At 40.4% G+C, this 14,706-nt stretch overlaps 1 protein-coding gene across 1 annotated transcript in view; it reads left to right on the top strand.

Annotated features, from left to right (window-relative positions):
• MMP20 (matrix metallopeptidase 20) overlaps window positions 1-14,706 on the top strand; it is a 49,963-nt gene that overhangs the window by 8,640 nt on the left and 26,617 nt on the right. Inside the window, exons 3-6 of the mRNA XM_030835550.2 lie at window positions 1,201-1,349; window positions 3,493-3,618; window positions 4,415-4,576; window positions 6,873-7,014. Coding sequence (XP_030691410.1) covers window positions 1,201-1,349; window positions 3,493-3,618; window positions 4,415-4,576; window positions 6,873-7,014 — 579 coding nt within the window. The remainder of the gene's footprint in view (window positions 1-1,200; window positions 1,350-3,492; window positions 3,619-4,414; window positions 4,577-6,872; window positions 7,015-14,706) is intronic.

Raw genomic sequence — 14,706 nt, 5'->3', positions numbered from 1 at the left:
TTAGAGATCTCCTTGATCCTTCTCTCTCCATTACTGAGGTTTAGCTATTTCCCATTACTGAGGTTTAGCTATTTCCCATCCTCTCTGTGGGACATGGTCCCTTCCTTTTGGACCCCCAGGATAACCACTGTTGGTTTCTGGCTGAGAATGCACCACCTGCAACAGAATAACCTAGACTACTTGTTAAATGCAGATTTCTGGATCATACATGTGTGTTTAACAAGTTTCCTAAGTAGTTATCACAAGTCCTAAACTTTGAGAACTACTGAGTAGGCCCTAAAAAACACTAGCTTTTATTCATTAGTTCATCCACTTAGCAAGTGTTTGCTAAGTGCCTACTATGTGCAAGGGCCTGGACTAGGAGCTGCAGAAAGAGAAAGTTGGCTAGGTGTCTGCTCTCAAGATTGACTCTCACAGAATTCACTTCTAACTCTGCAGCCATGATTCCGTCTGAGCCCAAGGTTCTGGATGGCAGTTCCTTTCTCTCGCCCTTCTTTTACATGCTGCCAAGAGCCCCCAGCCCCTGGCCTCCAGCATGGCATGTCCTAGAAAAACACCAGCTGTCTCTGCCCACTGTTTGTCCAAAATGCTCTGTACTTTTCTGCCTTCTAATGTCATGGCCAGGCCAGGATTTAATGAAAGACTCAAGCCTTTTTCAGTTCAAATGAGCATCATTGTGAGGAGCTAGCACTTCCCCTTTAAGATACATATTATTTTAAGAAAAAACATTCCCCCATGGCCCTGGGGAAATCCTGATGGTCTCTGAACAAGAATTTGAAAACCCTCAAAACTCTGTGTTTTTATTTTTTACAATTGAAAATTTTCAGTACCTTTTGGGGAAAGAGGTCCCTTCTCAGTTAAAACCACTTTAGGGAAAATGGACTTCCGGCTACTCTTAAAGTTACACAAGGTATTATTCTTTAAAGTTAGTGATATATAATAACAATGAAAGCCAAACTGTTTCAGCACCAGATTATCTCAACTCTTTCATTTCTCCCCTTCATTTTTCTTACTGTTTAACATGTTTCAGTAATTTAACAAATATGAAAGCAAAATAAGAATTATTATTTTGGAGAAAAAAATCTAAGTTGTAGATTTATGTTCAATATTTTTATTTTTAATACAACCTTGATGTAATTCTTGCTTTCTTCACTTAGGAGCACTTACTGAAAGCAAAACATGTTCCTTCTGTTTTCACAGAATATCCAAATACACACCTTCCATGACTTCTGCAGAAGTGGACAAAGCAGTGGAGATGGCCCTGCAGGCCTGGAGTAGCGCCGTCCCTCTGAGCTTTGTCAGAATAAACTCAGGAGAAGCAGATATTATGATATCTTTTGAAACTGGAGGTACTGTGGTGCTTCTTAGATTTTGTCTACTAATCAGAGGAGAAATGTTTCAACACTTTTCCTTCTACAGTATTTAATCCATGTGATCAGCACAATCCTCCTTCACACAGTTGTGAAGGGCAGAGGACAAGGTCATGGCAAAGTCACAATCTTCGTCTGGCCAGAATATAAAACCAGAGGAGTTCTCAGCATTTCTTGTCATCATTAGACTGAGCTGTAGAATGGACTCAGCATAATCAGCTTTCATAGTGGTATTGCCCCATCAGGGACAAATGCTGTCAGATTTAACTTTCCCATTGGCTAGAAGGTCATCTGACCTCATTCTATTCCCATGATGATACCCATCGCCATATACCCCCTCCCATATTAGCCAAGGATGTCCCACCTTGAATCCTCACTGAGGATTAATTTCACAGGAGCCCTGGCAGCTTTCCCGTGCAGCAATGTTTAGGAGAGTGACTGGCATTGCCGTCTTGTCCACACTTGCATACCATCTTTTGGAGATGCCAGGCGTGCCTCCAACCTGCCCACTTCTCCATCCCCCAACTCCCCGCAGCGAGCAGTGGAGCCCTTTTCAGAGAAGCATGTCTAGTAGTAGATGATGGAAAGGCCATGTAATTCCTTTCCCCTCTCAGTTTCCTCAGAGTCAAGGTGAGTATCACTGCTTCTTCCCCTTCACAGATAACATTTCTAAGTGTCCTATTTCAAGTCCTTATCTTAATTTTAATCTGATGTCACTGGGGAAATACATGCTTAGAAGTTGGGAGAGAGAAGATCAAGTAAGTCCTGAGTGTGACCCCTTGAGAGGTGGCCCTGGGTGTGGCCTGGTCCATGGCAGATCCTGTTCTCCCAGAGGACCAAGGCCACCCCCCAGTGAACTAGCAGGGCAGTGGGCTCAGGGCAGCTCTGGAGGTGATGGAGTTAACATCTGGCTGTCTCTTGATCTTCCAAGCTTGTGCTCTGTTCCCTAAAACAGAGTTAACTAGGGACTGTGCTGCCATTTAACCAGGCCTTCAGGGCATGTAATCTGATTAAACAACATTGCACTGAAACCTGGGAAATGGCACACCAGAATTTGTTTTGTTGGTTTTTAATAAAACAAGGTATCCTCACGAAAATCCAGAAAAACTGTGAAATGTAGTTTCTATAATATCTCTCGTTTTATTCTTCCTCCTTTTCTATTATATTTGTAATGAACTTCTAATTAAATGTAGATAATAATACAAAAGCATATTAAGCTTTGAAAGTTGTAATTTTATAAACACCTTTATTGCTTTCATGAGTTTTATGCATGAAAGTATATCAAAATTACAGAGAATTTTCTTCTTTTTTTGATGCTTCCTTAAATTATATTGTGCTCTAGAAACAGAAAGCACACACTTGTTCAATTTTCTATAATTGTCTTAGTCAAATCATATTTTTGTTTGGTTTTTTGTTTTTCTTATTAATTTTATTTTTTATTGAAGTATAGTTGATTTACAATGTTGTGTTAGTTTTAGGTGTACAACAAAGTGATTCAGTTATATATATGTGTGTGTGTGTGTATATATATATATATATATATATATACATATTCTTTTTCAGATTCTTTTCCCTTATAGGTTATTACAAAATATTGAGTATAGTTCCCTGTGCTATACAGTAGGTCCTTGTTGGTTATATTTTATATATAGTAGTGTGTATATTTAATCCCAAACTCCTAATTTATCCCTCCCCACCTAACCCCGAATCATACATTGAAAGCACTCTGCCAACGTGTTCACATTCCAGTCAGTGGACGAGGTTGCGATTGAATGACCATCTGCTCTTTCTCCTTTTGTAATCTGTGGCATGGTCATAGTCTACAGTATGCCTTGTGCCAATTAATAGACATTGCAACAAATACAATATCAAAAGAACATTTTTTATTTTTAATGCTTACTATCTTTAAAATACAAAATAACCCTTTTATTTTTTTAATGGATAGGTTACTCATTGGCATGTGAGCTTCTTCTTATAAAAAAATGAATATTGAAAAGTAAACCTATTTGTATGAGAAGTGTCAATGCTATTGAAAAAGTTTTCTGTTCACTGTGATATTAGGTACCCGTCAAAAATTGCTAGAAAGACTAAATCCTGTTGGTGTTTCTCCCCACTTGTTTAGATCACGGGGATTCCTATCCATTCGATGGGCCTCGGGGGACCCTAGCCCATGCATTTGCACCTGGAGGAGGCCTGGGAGGAGATACACATTTCGACAATGCTGAGAAGTGGACTATGGGAATGAATGGTATATATGCACAATTCACCATAACCTGGAAAATATTGTACCTTCTTCTGGGCCTCCATCATGAAACCTTGAGGTTCAACGTCCCAAGCCACCCTTTAACTAGGGGGGCTGGCTAGGAAAAACAAGTAAGCCAAAAATCCAAAAGGGAACACCGTAAGGGAAAAAGATCCACCCTCAAATGTGCTGTAGACTTTTCTGATCTCTGGTTCATAGTGTATAATCTCAAGAAGCAGCAATCCCCTACTCCACACACAGCTCAATTTTTCTTCAACTACATAATATTTTTTGATTCTTACTTGTACTTGGAAATAGGCTATATTCAGAAATGACCTGAGGGGAGTCAGTACTTTCCTGAGAAGTACGATGGGGATGGGTATAAAAGTTCTAGAACATCATGCATGTCATGTGGAAATCTTCAGTGTGAAACTTGTGTGGATAAAAGGGAGTAGGCAGGGAACTAGTAAGGCATCTGTGGCCTAAATCTAGGTATTATTGCCACTGTTAGATCTAAGGCCCTTCTTTATCAATCTACTGAGCACCATTGACAATGAACAAAATGAACTGATTTACATTTCCATCTTCTCCCACCCCCAAGCCCTTCCTAGCCAGGGTGGGGAAAACTGGACTAAAGTCAGCAAAGTTAAGTGCCAGGACAACCTACCAACCTTTGAATAACCCAGTTATGAAAAGAAAATGAATAAACTGTGATTTGGGCATAAATTCTCCTGTGAAGACAGGAAATGTTGAAAATAAAACCTTGTGCTGATGCTGTCTTTTTCTCTCTCATATTGTCTAGGTTTCAATTTATTCACCGTTGCTGCTCATGAATTTGGCCATGCACTGGGCCTGGCCCATTCCACAGACCCATCAGCACTGATGTACCCAACTTATAAGTATCAGCATCCCTATGGATTCCACCTTCCCAAGGATGATGTGAAAGGGATCCAGGCACTGTACGGTACAATCACTACGCTTTTTTTGACCACAAGCCCTGAAAGTGACAGGCATTTGGTCTCCAACTTAAAGAAAGTATACTTTGTCAGAAGTTACCTACATAAGTGAAGATTAAGCTAGAAACTACAGCCCCAGCTATGCCCTCTTATGAAGAGCTTATTTACCAGATATGAGTATTGCTTTCTTTTGTAAGATGTACAATTAAATTTTACATCTTTCCTCCGGAGCATATTGGTCCCTTGATGGCCATAGAAAATACAATCATTTGTGTGTATTTTGAGTGTCGATCAGGAGTCAGACATTGGGAGAAGATGGATATTTTTTATAGTTCATATATATCACGCTTATCCATTTGCAGATAAGTGACCTTATCTTCCTAAAAATAGCAATGATAATGGTAATAACTGTACCATTCAGTCATATAGGCAATCTTCAGTTTGTAAATCATGCTCATATGAGTCATCTCCCTACCATCCTCAGGATCAGCCTGTGGGGTGTGAAATGTTTTCCTTATTCGATAGTTGAGAAAGCTGAGGCTCAAAGACAGTAACTATCCCAAAATATTCAAAATGATCTCAAGCGTTAACATTCTTTCAAAGGTAATAAAGGATTATTAGGAACTCTATATCCAATTTTGCTTAACAGAAAGAAAAATCTGTTAATCCATGAGATGAAATCTTGAAACGTCATTAGACCTTGACATTTTTTTGTGTTTGATGGATAAAAGCTGAAGAATCTAGGAAACTGACTTTTCCTTAAGCCTCAGAGCCTGGTTATTCAGGCTTTAGTTATAGGAGTTCCTCCTTTTCCTCTCAGCCTAGAAAAGGGTCTGTAGAGTCCAGCTCGCCCATGTTTCCTGCATGCCAGCCCACCCATCTGCTGCTTAGAAATGGGCACACAGATTTGGGCAGTCAGAAATGGGCACACAGAAATGGGCAGTCAGATTTTACCTGAGGCATAAAAGACAAATTTCATCCCCAAACGTGTTCGGCCAGCTGTATCCCTTCAGAGAGGGGTATATGGCAGTCCTGCTCCGGCCTTGATTGACAGGAAGAAAAAATACTGTGAATCTCTCCATATAACACATTTGGCCCTAGGACTCCAATGTGAAACACTTCCTGTGGCCGCCAAGAAGAACCCACTCCAAATCCATGCCTGCCCTTTATGGGTCCTTGTGCACTAGAGAGTCACCACCATCTGATGGCCACTCTTACTCGGCCAGGAGCTGCAGCATATATTTTGATATGGCCATTTTTACACAGGTGAACAAAATGCAGAAACATGGTTTTATATTGCCAAGAAGCACACACATCAGCCACCCCTGACCACCTGAGCACCCTGATCTTTGGTAGAGTGCCTGGCAGCACACTTCTGATCTGACCAATTTCCAGTTTCTGATCTTTTCCCAAAGCTGCACCCCAGCTCAGATCTTCGCCCCATTGCTGACCCTTCTCCACCCTGATCTCACCCATCTCTCACTCTTAGTGGACCCTTCCCTGTGCCTCACTCCTTCCCTGATCCTCAGCTCTGGTCACAACAAGACTCCATCAAGCACAGAGATCTGCGAGGGGCAGTGGCTCAGGCAGCCCCAGCTCACTCTTCTGTAGCTGGCAGACAGTCCTCAGGAACAGAATGGGGGATGAAAACTCACCAGCACCTCTCCCAAAGGGCAGGTCCTACATTCCAAGAGGGTCCACCAGAAGATAACTTTAAATGGCAAATACTTCCAAGGTACTTCAGTGCCCCAAGAATTTGCTCAGTCTCTTCTGGGTGCCTAAGAAAAGGCTTGTGCACAGGGAAGGACACCCAGAAGTTGTTTGAAAACAATAAGAAAACACACAAGAAAGTTATAATCTTATTGAGAACAAGAGTACTTAATTATCAAAAAGAAAAAAAATCAGAGGCAATTTTCAAAATAGATTCCTAATTTGAAACACCCATAGCTATCAAAGAAATTATGCATAGTAATGAAATTAATAGTTACCATTTTTGGAACTTTTATTATATGCCCAGCACTCCACTAAGTGCTTTTTAGGCATTATTTAATTCTCACAAAAACCTTCTGAGGTAGGTACCATTATTGCCCCATTTTACTATGAGGAAACGGAGGCTTAGAGAGGTTCACCTGTATCACACAAGTCAGCAACTAATGAAGCCGGGATTCAAACCCAGGTCTGCCTGTCATCGACAGCCATGCTCTTTATTACCTTGTCATATACAGTGAAAGCAGGTCCCTGGAGCAGAAGTGCACAGACTCTACATTCCTGGTACCATTTTGACCAAGTTGCTTTGAATCCTAGGACCTCGGAAGACATTCCCAGGGAAGCCCGCTGTGCCCCACAGCCCCCCTCATAATCCTTCTATCCCCGACCTCTGTGACTCCAGCTCAGCCTTTGATGCTGTGACAATGCTGGGAAAGGAGCTCCTGTTCTTCAGGGACCGGTAAGCATTAAGACATGCCACCAACTCTTATCAGAACTCAGCTCCGTATCCAGACACACGTCACTCTAGAGGACCTTGTTGCTGCCATGGGTGGCAATCATGCAGAAGTGCTGTCCTGTGTGGCATCTGGATGGGAGGCAGGAGTCTTTGGGGAGATATGGAACTGCCAAAACCCAAAGAGCACCTACTGTGCTCTTGCCACTGTACTGTTTTTGGTATGAGTACAGTGTTTCTTCTAACCTTTTTCACTGTGAAGCAGAGTTAGAATCCCAAATTTACAGATGAAGACAGAAGCTCAGGAGAACATGTAACTTCACAAAGTAACACAGTTGTATTAAGTGGCTGAGTTATGACACCAGCCCAGATTTATCTGATGTCTGTTTTGCTCACCACTGTATCCCTAGTGAGAGCACATAGTATATTCTCAATAAATATTTGTTAATGGGGGTTGGATAGATGGAAAGATGGACAGAGAGGTTGTTGCAAGAATGGATGGATTCATGGATGGATGGATGGATAGTCAGGTGGATAGATAGATGGGTGGATGGTTCTAAAGTTAGTATTCTTCCTAAACGCTTCTTTCTCAAGGCCTCCTGACTTTTCAACTATCAGCTGTCAGAAAGCACAGAGAAGGAGGCAATATTGGTGGGTGTTTAGTTACAGCTTTAGTTACTCAAGAATACCCTGAGGTTTGAGTTTCTATTACTGTTGTTTTAGGAATGTTTCTTTTGGGCTTACTAATAGAAGTTTCAGTAGTTCTGTGAGTTGTAAAGAATGATGAGATAGCATTGGTATTTAACTTTAATAGCATAGGAGATTGAGTAATTTACGACACTAGAGATCCTGGGTTTTTAGTGAAGATACTATAGGAGCTATAGGAGTAGCTATAGTATCAGATACAGCTATGATTAGTGGTGGTAGGTGGTTGATCTTTATTTTTTAGTATTTTTATTGTTATGGAGATTATTCATCAAAAGAAAATAAGTATGGGGCTTCCCTGGTGGCGCAGTGGTTGAGAATCTGCCTGCCAATGCAGGGGACACGGGTTCGAGCCCTGGTCTGGGAAGATCCCACATGCCACGGAGCAACTGGGCCCGTGAGCCACAATTACTGAGTCTGTGTGTCTGGAGCCTGTACTCCACAACAAGAGAGACCGCGATAGTGAGAGGCCCATGCACCTCAATTAAGAGTGACCCCCACTTGCCACAACTAGAGAAAGCCCTAGCACAGAAACGAAGACCCAACACAGCCATAAATAAATAAATAATTTTTTTAAAAAGGAAAATAAGTAAGTTTAACATTAGTGTAATAAGGAAAAAGAGGAAAATTAAACATTTTTGGTTTGAAATTGATGTAGAAATTTTTTTTTTAATATTTATTTATTTGGTTGTGCCGGGTCTCAGTTACGGCAGGTGGGCTCCTTAGTTGAAGCTTGCCAGCTCCTTGTTGTGGCATGCAAGCTCTTAGCTGCGGCCTGCATACAGGATCTAATTCCCTGACCAGGAATCGAATCCAGACCCCTGCATTGGGAACACGGAGTCTTAACCACTGCACCACCAGGGAAGTCCCAATGTGGAAGTTTTTATCTGAAGATAAGAAGTAGTTTCTGGAATAAAGTTTTCTATCAAAATTAAACGTAATATTAATGATGCTAACTTTTTGGCTTGCTGAAATGTTGATGAATGGTGACAGACAGTGTGTAATAATCGGAAAAACCCTGAAGAGGTTGGAAAATTTATACAGGTGCAAAGGGGAATTAAATTTTAGGTTTTGTGTTACAAAGTTAAGTTCAAGTGCTAGAATAAAACCTGAAACAGCTACAGGGAGAGCTGCTCATTTTAGGTCGTAGAGCATAGTTGTTGGGGTAATCTTGTTGGAAGTAAAAAATCTAGTGAAAATGCTTCTGATTGAAAGGTGTTGAATAGAATCGATTAGGAGAGGATTATTTTCATTCATTAGAATTAGTGTTGAAAAATGAGGTTGTGCTAGACAGGTGAAGAAAATAATTTGAACACTATAGGCAGCTGCTAGGGAAGTAGCAACAAGAGTAAATAATAGGGCTCAGGCATTGGTGTACAGTGTGTTAGCAGTTTGATAATTAAGGCTTTGGAGTAAAAGCCTGTAAGGGAAGGCCTACCTGTGAGCTCTAGGCTTCTGATAATAAGTGAGGTTGAAGTAAAGGGTAAAGCTCTAAATAAGCTGCCTATTTTTCAGGTGTCTCTTTCATTAAGTTACAAATAATAGACCCAGAGCATATAAATAACATGGAATTTAAAAATACACGTGTGCAGATGTGAAGGGTGCTAAGTATGGTTGGGTGATACCAATGGTAACTATTAGGCCTAACTGGCTTGAAGTAGAGAAGACAACAGTCTGCTTGATGTCATTTTGCTGTGAATAGTTAGTGTGGTGATAGCACCTAGACAGCGTGTCAGTGTTTTGAATAGTTTTATTATTTTCTATCAATGGTAAAACAAATTAGTAAAAAGACACCTGTTTCAACTCTTGTGTTTGAATGATGCTGAGGCTGTTGCTGGGCTTCCTGTGGCTGAGGGAAGTCGTGGGTGAGGCCAAGCTGGAAGCCCCCTTACTAGAAGCAGATAATGACCAAGGTTAAACATGAAGATGTGTTGGAAATCTCATGAGTTTAAATTAAATTGTTCCTTGTTTCCTCGTTCTGTGGCTTCTCAGGGAGCATAATTACTTCTCTCCTTGGACAGCAAGAGAAACATCCCAACTCTCACCTCCACTCCTCCCCTTACTGGGGACTGAATTCAACCACATCAGAATAAGCAGAGGTGGCTCAGGCCTATGCATGTGTGACATTATTTTTTATTCTTTTTTCTTCACTGGAAAAGTGGTCGTTGAGCTCATACAGAGTGTTAAAAACTGTTGTAGGGACTGAAGCTATAAAGATGGATCAATAGTCCCCTTGCTTTTGTACACTTCAGGGTTAGATGAGGGAGAGGGACATTCAAAAAGCACTGCCATCTGTGTGCTCATGTGCACATTTAGACAGAGAGAAAACGTCCTGGTGTCTCTTTTTATAAGAGCACTAATCCCATCAGCCCCACCCTCATGACTTCATCAAACCCTAATTACCTCCCACTGGTCCCATCCAAATACCATCACACCATCACATTGGGGGTTGGGATGAATTACGGGAAGACACAAACATTCAGCTCATAACACAGAGTAATCACATTGTTAAATATGTTATTGGATGTCCATCCAGACTTTTTCTCTGGGTAGAGATTTATTGTAAATATGGGAGGGAGACAGGGATGTCCACAAAAGTGGGATTTTGTAATGTGCTGGATGTGCTGATTTGTACATTTTTTCACTCAATTATCTCTCATGTTTCCATGTCAATGAATTTTAATTTTCATCTTTATTTTATGTATGTATATATTATCCTAATATACAGATCTGTCCTAACTTATTTAACCAATCCCAAATTAATGAACATCTGGATTGTTTCTGATTTTTAAAAATTAGGAACAGCTTCAATAATGAATGGGCATCGGATTTTCAAAGGCAAATGAGAGGAAAGCCCAGGAACTCAGGCCTTAGACTTAGGCTAAGTTGGTTTAAATCTGGCCATGCTTCTTTCTGATCAGGTGACACTGGGCAACTAATGTGCCAGACACGCAGTAAGCATTCAGTAAAAGGCAGTTACTATATTTAGGAGTGGAAATCAAAAAACATGTACAACAGATTAGGGATTAGAAACAACCTGAGGTATTTTTAATTATTATCTTTTTTATTAAGACTTATTGATTATTTACTTTATTTTTATTGTTTATAACCAAAAAGTAAACCAAAGGGGAATCAGTAAACGTTGACCCAGGAGTGATAGACAAGGCACAGAGCAGGAATCCTGGACACCGTGCAAGATGACATCAGCTTCATCTGAGGGATAACCTTGTCAGACTCTGCTGCCCATACAAGTGCATGTAGCACTTGTGCCCCAGTGCAGCACACAGCTTACTCTTTTGGTAATATCAATGTTTGTGATAGAGGCAAAGGAGACAGTGCAGTCAAAGGTATTATGCCCTTTCATGCAATTATAATTGTTTTCTTAAAAAAGCAAAAGAAAATTTTTTTAACCTTCTGTTTATCAAACTGTGAGCATTCAAAAATTGCCATGACTAAGTGAAGATAATACATCCTTTGACTAAATCTTGACTGTAAATACTGAGGGTGGTAACAGAATAGAAAGGGAGGCATAGATATAAGGGACATTTAGAAAGGAGTGGTTAGGGAAGGGATTAAAGAAAGCGAACTTGTATCTGCTCGGCCATCACCTTGTCATCTTCTCCCATTTCTGATCTGATGAGCTATTGCGGTAGGGCAGGTAATACCAAAGGTCTAGGAGGAGCTAGAAGGAGCCAGCAGTGGTACCCTTTCAACACTAGAATTGCCACTGACCCAACTTGGGACTTGGAACCTCTATTTCTCCTCTTTAAAATGAGGTGTTGTCTGATATTCATAGCGACTTCAGTGTGTCCAGTACTTACTGTGCTAAGCTCTTTGTTATCAACTCCTTACAACACCCCTGTAAGGTATGGATTATTATTCCTTTTTTATTAGACATAGAAAAGATAACTGGTTCAAGCTCACACCCACACCCACACTGTCCTCTGCTAGAGCCCATGCTCCTAACCTCCCTGCCTAACCACCTCCTAAGGTGCTGTCCAGAGCTAGAATCCCATGGCTCTGATCTCCTACCAGCTGTCACCAAAAGTCCCCAAGTGCTTGCTAAGCCTGGACAAAGAACAAAGAATTCTTTCAAGCCACAGCCATCATGGCAACCTGGGGGCCATGATAAAAGAGTTCCCAGTCTGTTCTCTCCCACCTGCCAGCCTGGAATTCCCCATCACCAACAATAACCTGTTGATGAGACATTTCAGGCTGTGGATGTAATAACCACACAGTTTGTTTCCAAAGCAAGATGGAATGCAGTGTCTTTTAAAGTCACTGTGAGATTGTTGCAGTGTATAAATGTACATTGGTACATTCAAATGTTCTGTTTGAAGAGAAATAAACTTCAGCTATAATAAGTTGAAAGTCATAAGTATATATTACTTTCATATATATATAAATATATGTATATATTTAATTCATATAGATTTCTCTTTATAATAGATGACAAAATATTAAAGTTATCCCAGATTTCCTCGAGGTGACTGGAACTCCAGTCATACCCAAATGATATTTGCATCTCTCTGATTATTCTCGATTTTACATGATATAATTTAACGATAAAATCAAGAATATCACAATCAGCTATAGACCTTAGAAGAATAATAGCATTTTACATATGGAATAAGCATAAAGGTTGATCATGTCCTAATCCTTCATTTTGGAGATAAGAAAGCTAGGCCCAGGTCTCTCAGCCCAGCAGACCCTCCACTGCAACCCGGGTCTGCTGACTCATGATGCTGAGTCTATCGTATCACTCACATAGATAACCTCTGACTGTGTAATGGAACTATGCAGAGAACTCTGAATTTTGACTTGAATGAATGAATGCTCTTTGACTGGAATGCATTTGGAGTGAGTAGGAAAAGCACTTTGGGGCGGCTCCTGTTCTCCTGGGCCCTTGGCCTGTGGGTTGGGTAAAGAGCCACAATCTTTACCCAACCTTCAGGGTAAAGAAGGAGGAGGTTCTAGACTATCCAGGTTTCCCAAAAATGTTTGCTAGGCTTCTCCACATTCTGTTTTATTCTCAAAATAGGATTCTTTATTTAAAAACATCTGTCAATCACTAATTGTCACATTTGAAAGACGTTATGTATACTAGATTCGAATGGAAAGAAACATATGGTTAAGAGTCATGCAAGTAGGGATTGAAGAGAAGGGCGAATGTAAGAGGCATCCTGAAGGAGTCACCAGCAGGACTCGGACACTGATTTGGTGAGAACAATGGAAAAGGAAGCAGCATGGCCCACATAGATAGGAAAATCCAAAAGACTTATGGGACAAATGAAGAAAAACTCAATTTTAGATGTGTCGAATTTAAGGTGATGACAATTCTAGTGGGGTTTTATAGAAATAAGCCAGTGCTCGGGGAGAGATCACAGTCGGAGGCTTCATAGGTTATAGAATCTCCCACATGGAGGAGGCACTGAAAGATTTGAAAATAAACTCTAATAATTATAATAACAATGATCATTTACAATGTGCTGTGTGTTCTGTTAAGCATTTAATAGACATCTGCTCATTTAATCCACACTGTTCTTTTTCCCAGCTAGAATTTTTAACCTAGGTCTACTTGACTTCAGAGGCAGAATCCCTATAATGGAGCCCCAGATAAACCAGGGAAAAGAGAATTATCTTTTCTATAAGTGATCAATAGTGGACAATGCTGCTGAGGTCACCAGACTGAGGACTGAAGAACAGGACTGACTGGCCAGGATGATGAAGAGATGTAGTTTTAGTGGCATAGTAAGGAATGAACCCAGATCCCGAGGAGTGAAAAGGCAAATGGTGTGGAGCAAAGGGTAATGGTAGATGTAGGTCATTCATTTGAGAATCTTGTTAATAACAAAGAGTTACGATAATAGCTGGAAGAGGCAGCACGGTCAAATGAGGATTTTTTTCAAGATGAGAAATACCTGGGCACATTTGAAAACATGAAAAGGAGCCAATGAAGAAAAAGAAATGCAAAGCACTTTGGGAAGGAGGGACAATAAAATCAGTAACCTCTGCTATTAGATGGCACCATTGGAACCTAGCATTTCCCAGGGTTCCGTGGGCTTGAGGAAAGCTTGCACAGCTAAAGAGGAAGTCTTCCTCCTTCAGTCTCCCTGGGGATCTTTCTTTTCTGGCTATAAGGTTGCATCACTGAAAGTCAACACAGGCATTGTATTTACTTAGACTGATTCTCTGTTATGTACTACAAATTCAGACAAAGAGGCAGAAGGTGTACTAAGATTGCTGATTCACTGCCATTTCTTCTGAACACCCTCCTTCTGACTAAGGACGAGGTTCTTTACATCTTCACAGGTTACGGCTTATAAATATGGATCTCTGTAGGCTCCTCAGATGGGTATAAACACTTAATTTAAGGACACTGTGCACAGCTTTGGCTATTTTAACCACTGTCTACATGTGGGTTTTTAATTTTATAAGCTCTGTTTCTCGTGGGTTCAGTGAGATGGATGATTCATGTCTGATTTTTGGCCTCTGAAACATCCTCATATAAACAGCCCTGGTTAGTGAGCTCCCCTCAAATGAATGGCTTCTTGGCCAATGATGTGACTGTCTGTACTTCAAATTTTCCAGTGACAAAATTTTATATCAGCGAGACAAATTTAGAAGGAAACTTATCTCTACTGATAAACTCTAAGTTTTACATAATTAAAAAATTTGTAGAGTAAAAACATGTCTCTTTAAAGTATTTACAAATAATTGTAAGAGTAGTCCAGAGTTTATAAAATGCTTTAATATGCATTGTCTCAATTGATCCTTTGAAATATTAGCACAGGTTTATTATTATTATCATTCTTATTTGACAGAAAGAAACTGACTCCCAGAAAAATTAAGTAACCCATACAAGGTCACACATCCAATAATAAAACAAGGTCTCCAGCACCCCTTTCTTCTTTCACTGAACTACAGTGTCCAGTCTCAGGGGAGAGAAGCATCAGTTCAACTGAGAGCATCAAAATGATAAAAAGAAGAAAG

The sequence above is a fragment of the Globicephala melas genome, chromosome 8, assembly GCF_963455315.2.
Source record: "Globicephala melas chromosome 8, mGloMel1.2, whole genome shotgun sequence".
Taxonomy (NCBI): domain Eukaryota; kingdom Metazoa; phylum Chordata; class Mammalia; order Artiodactyla; family Delphinidae; genus Globicephala; species Globicephala melas.
The sequence above is the reverse complement of the archived record's forward strand: the minus strand, read 5'-3'. Positions and strand labels throughout refer to the sequence as shown.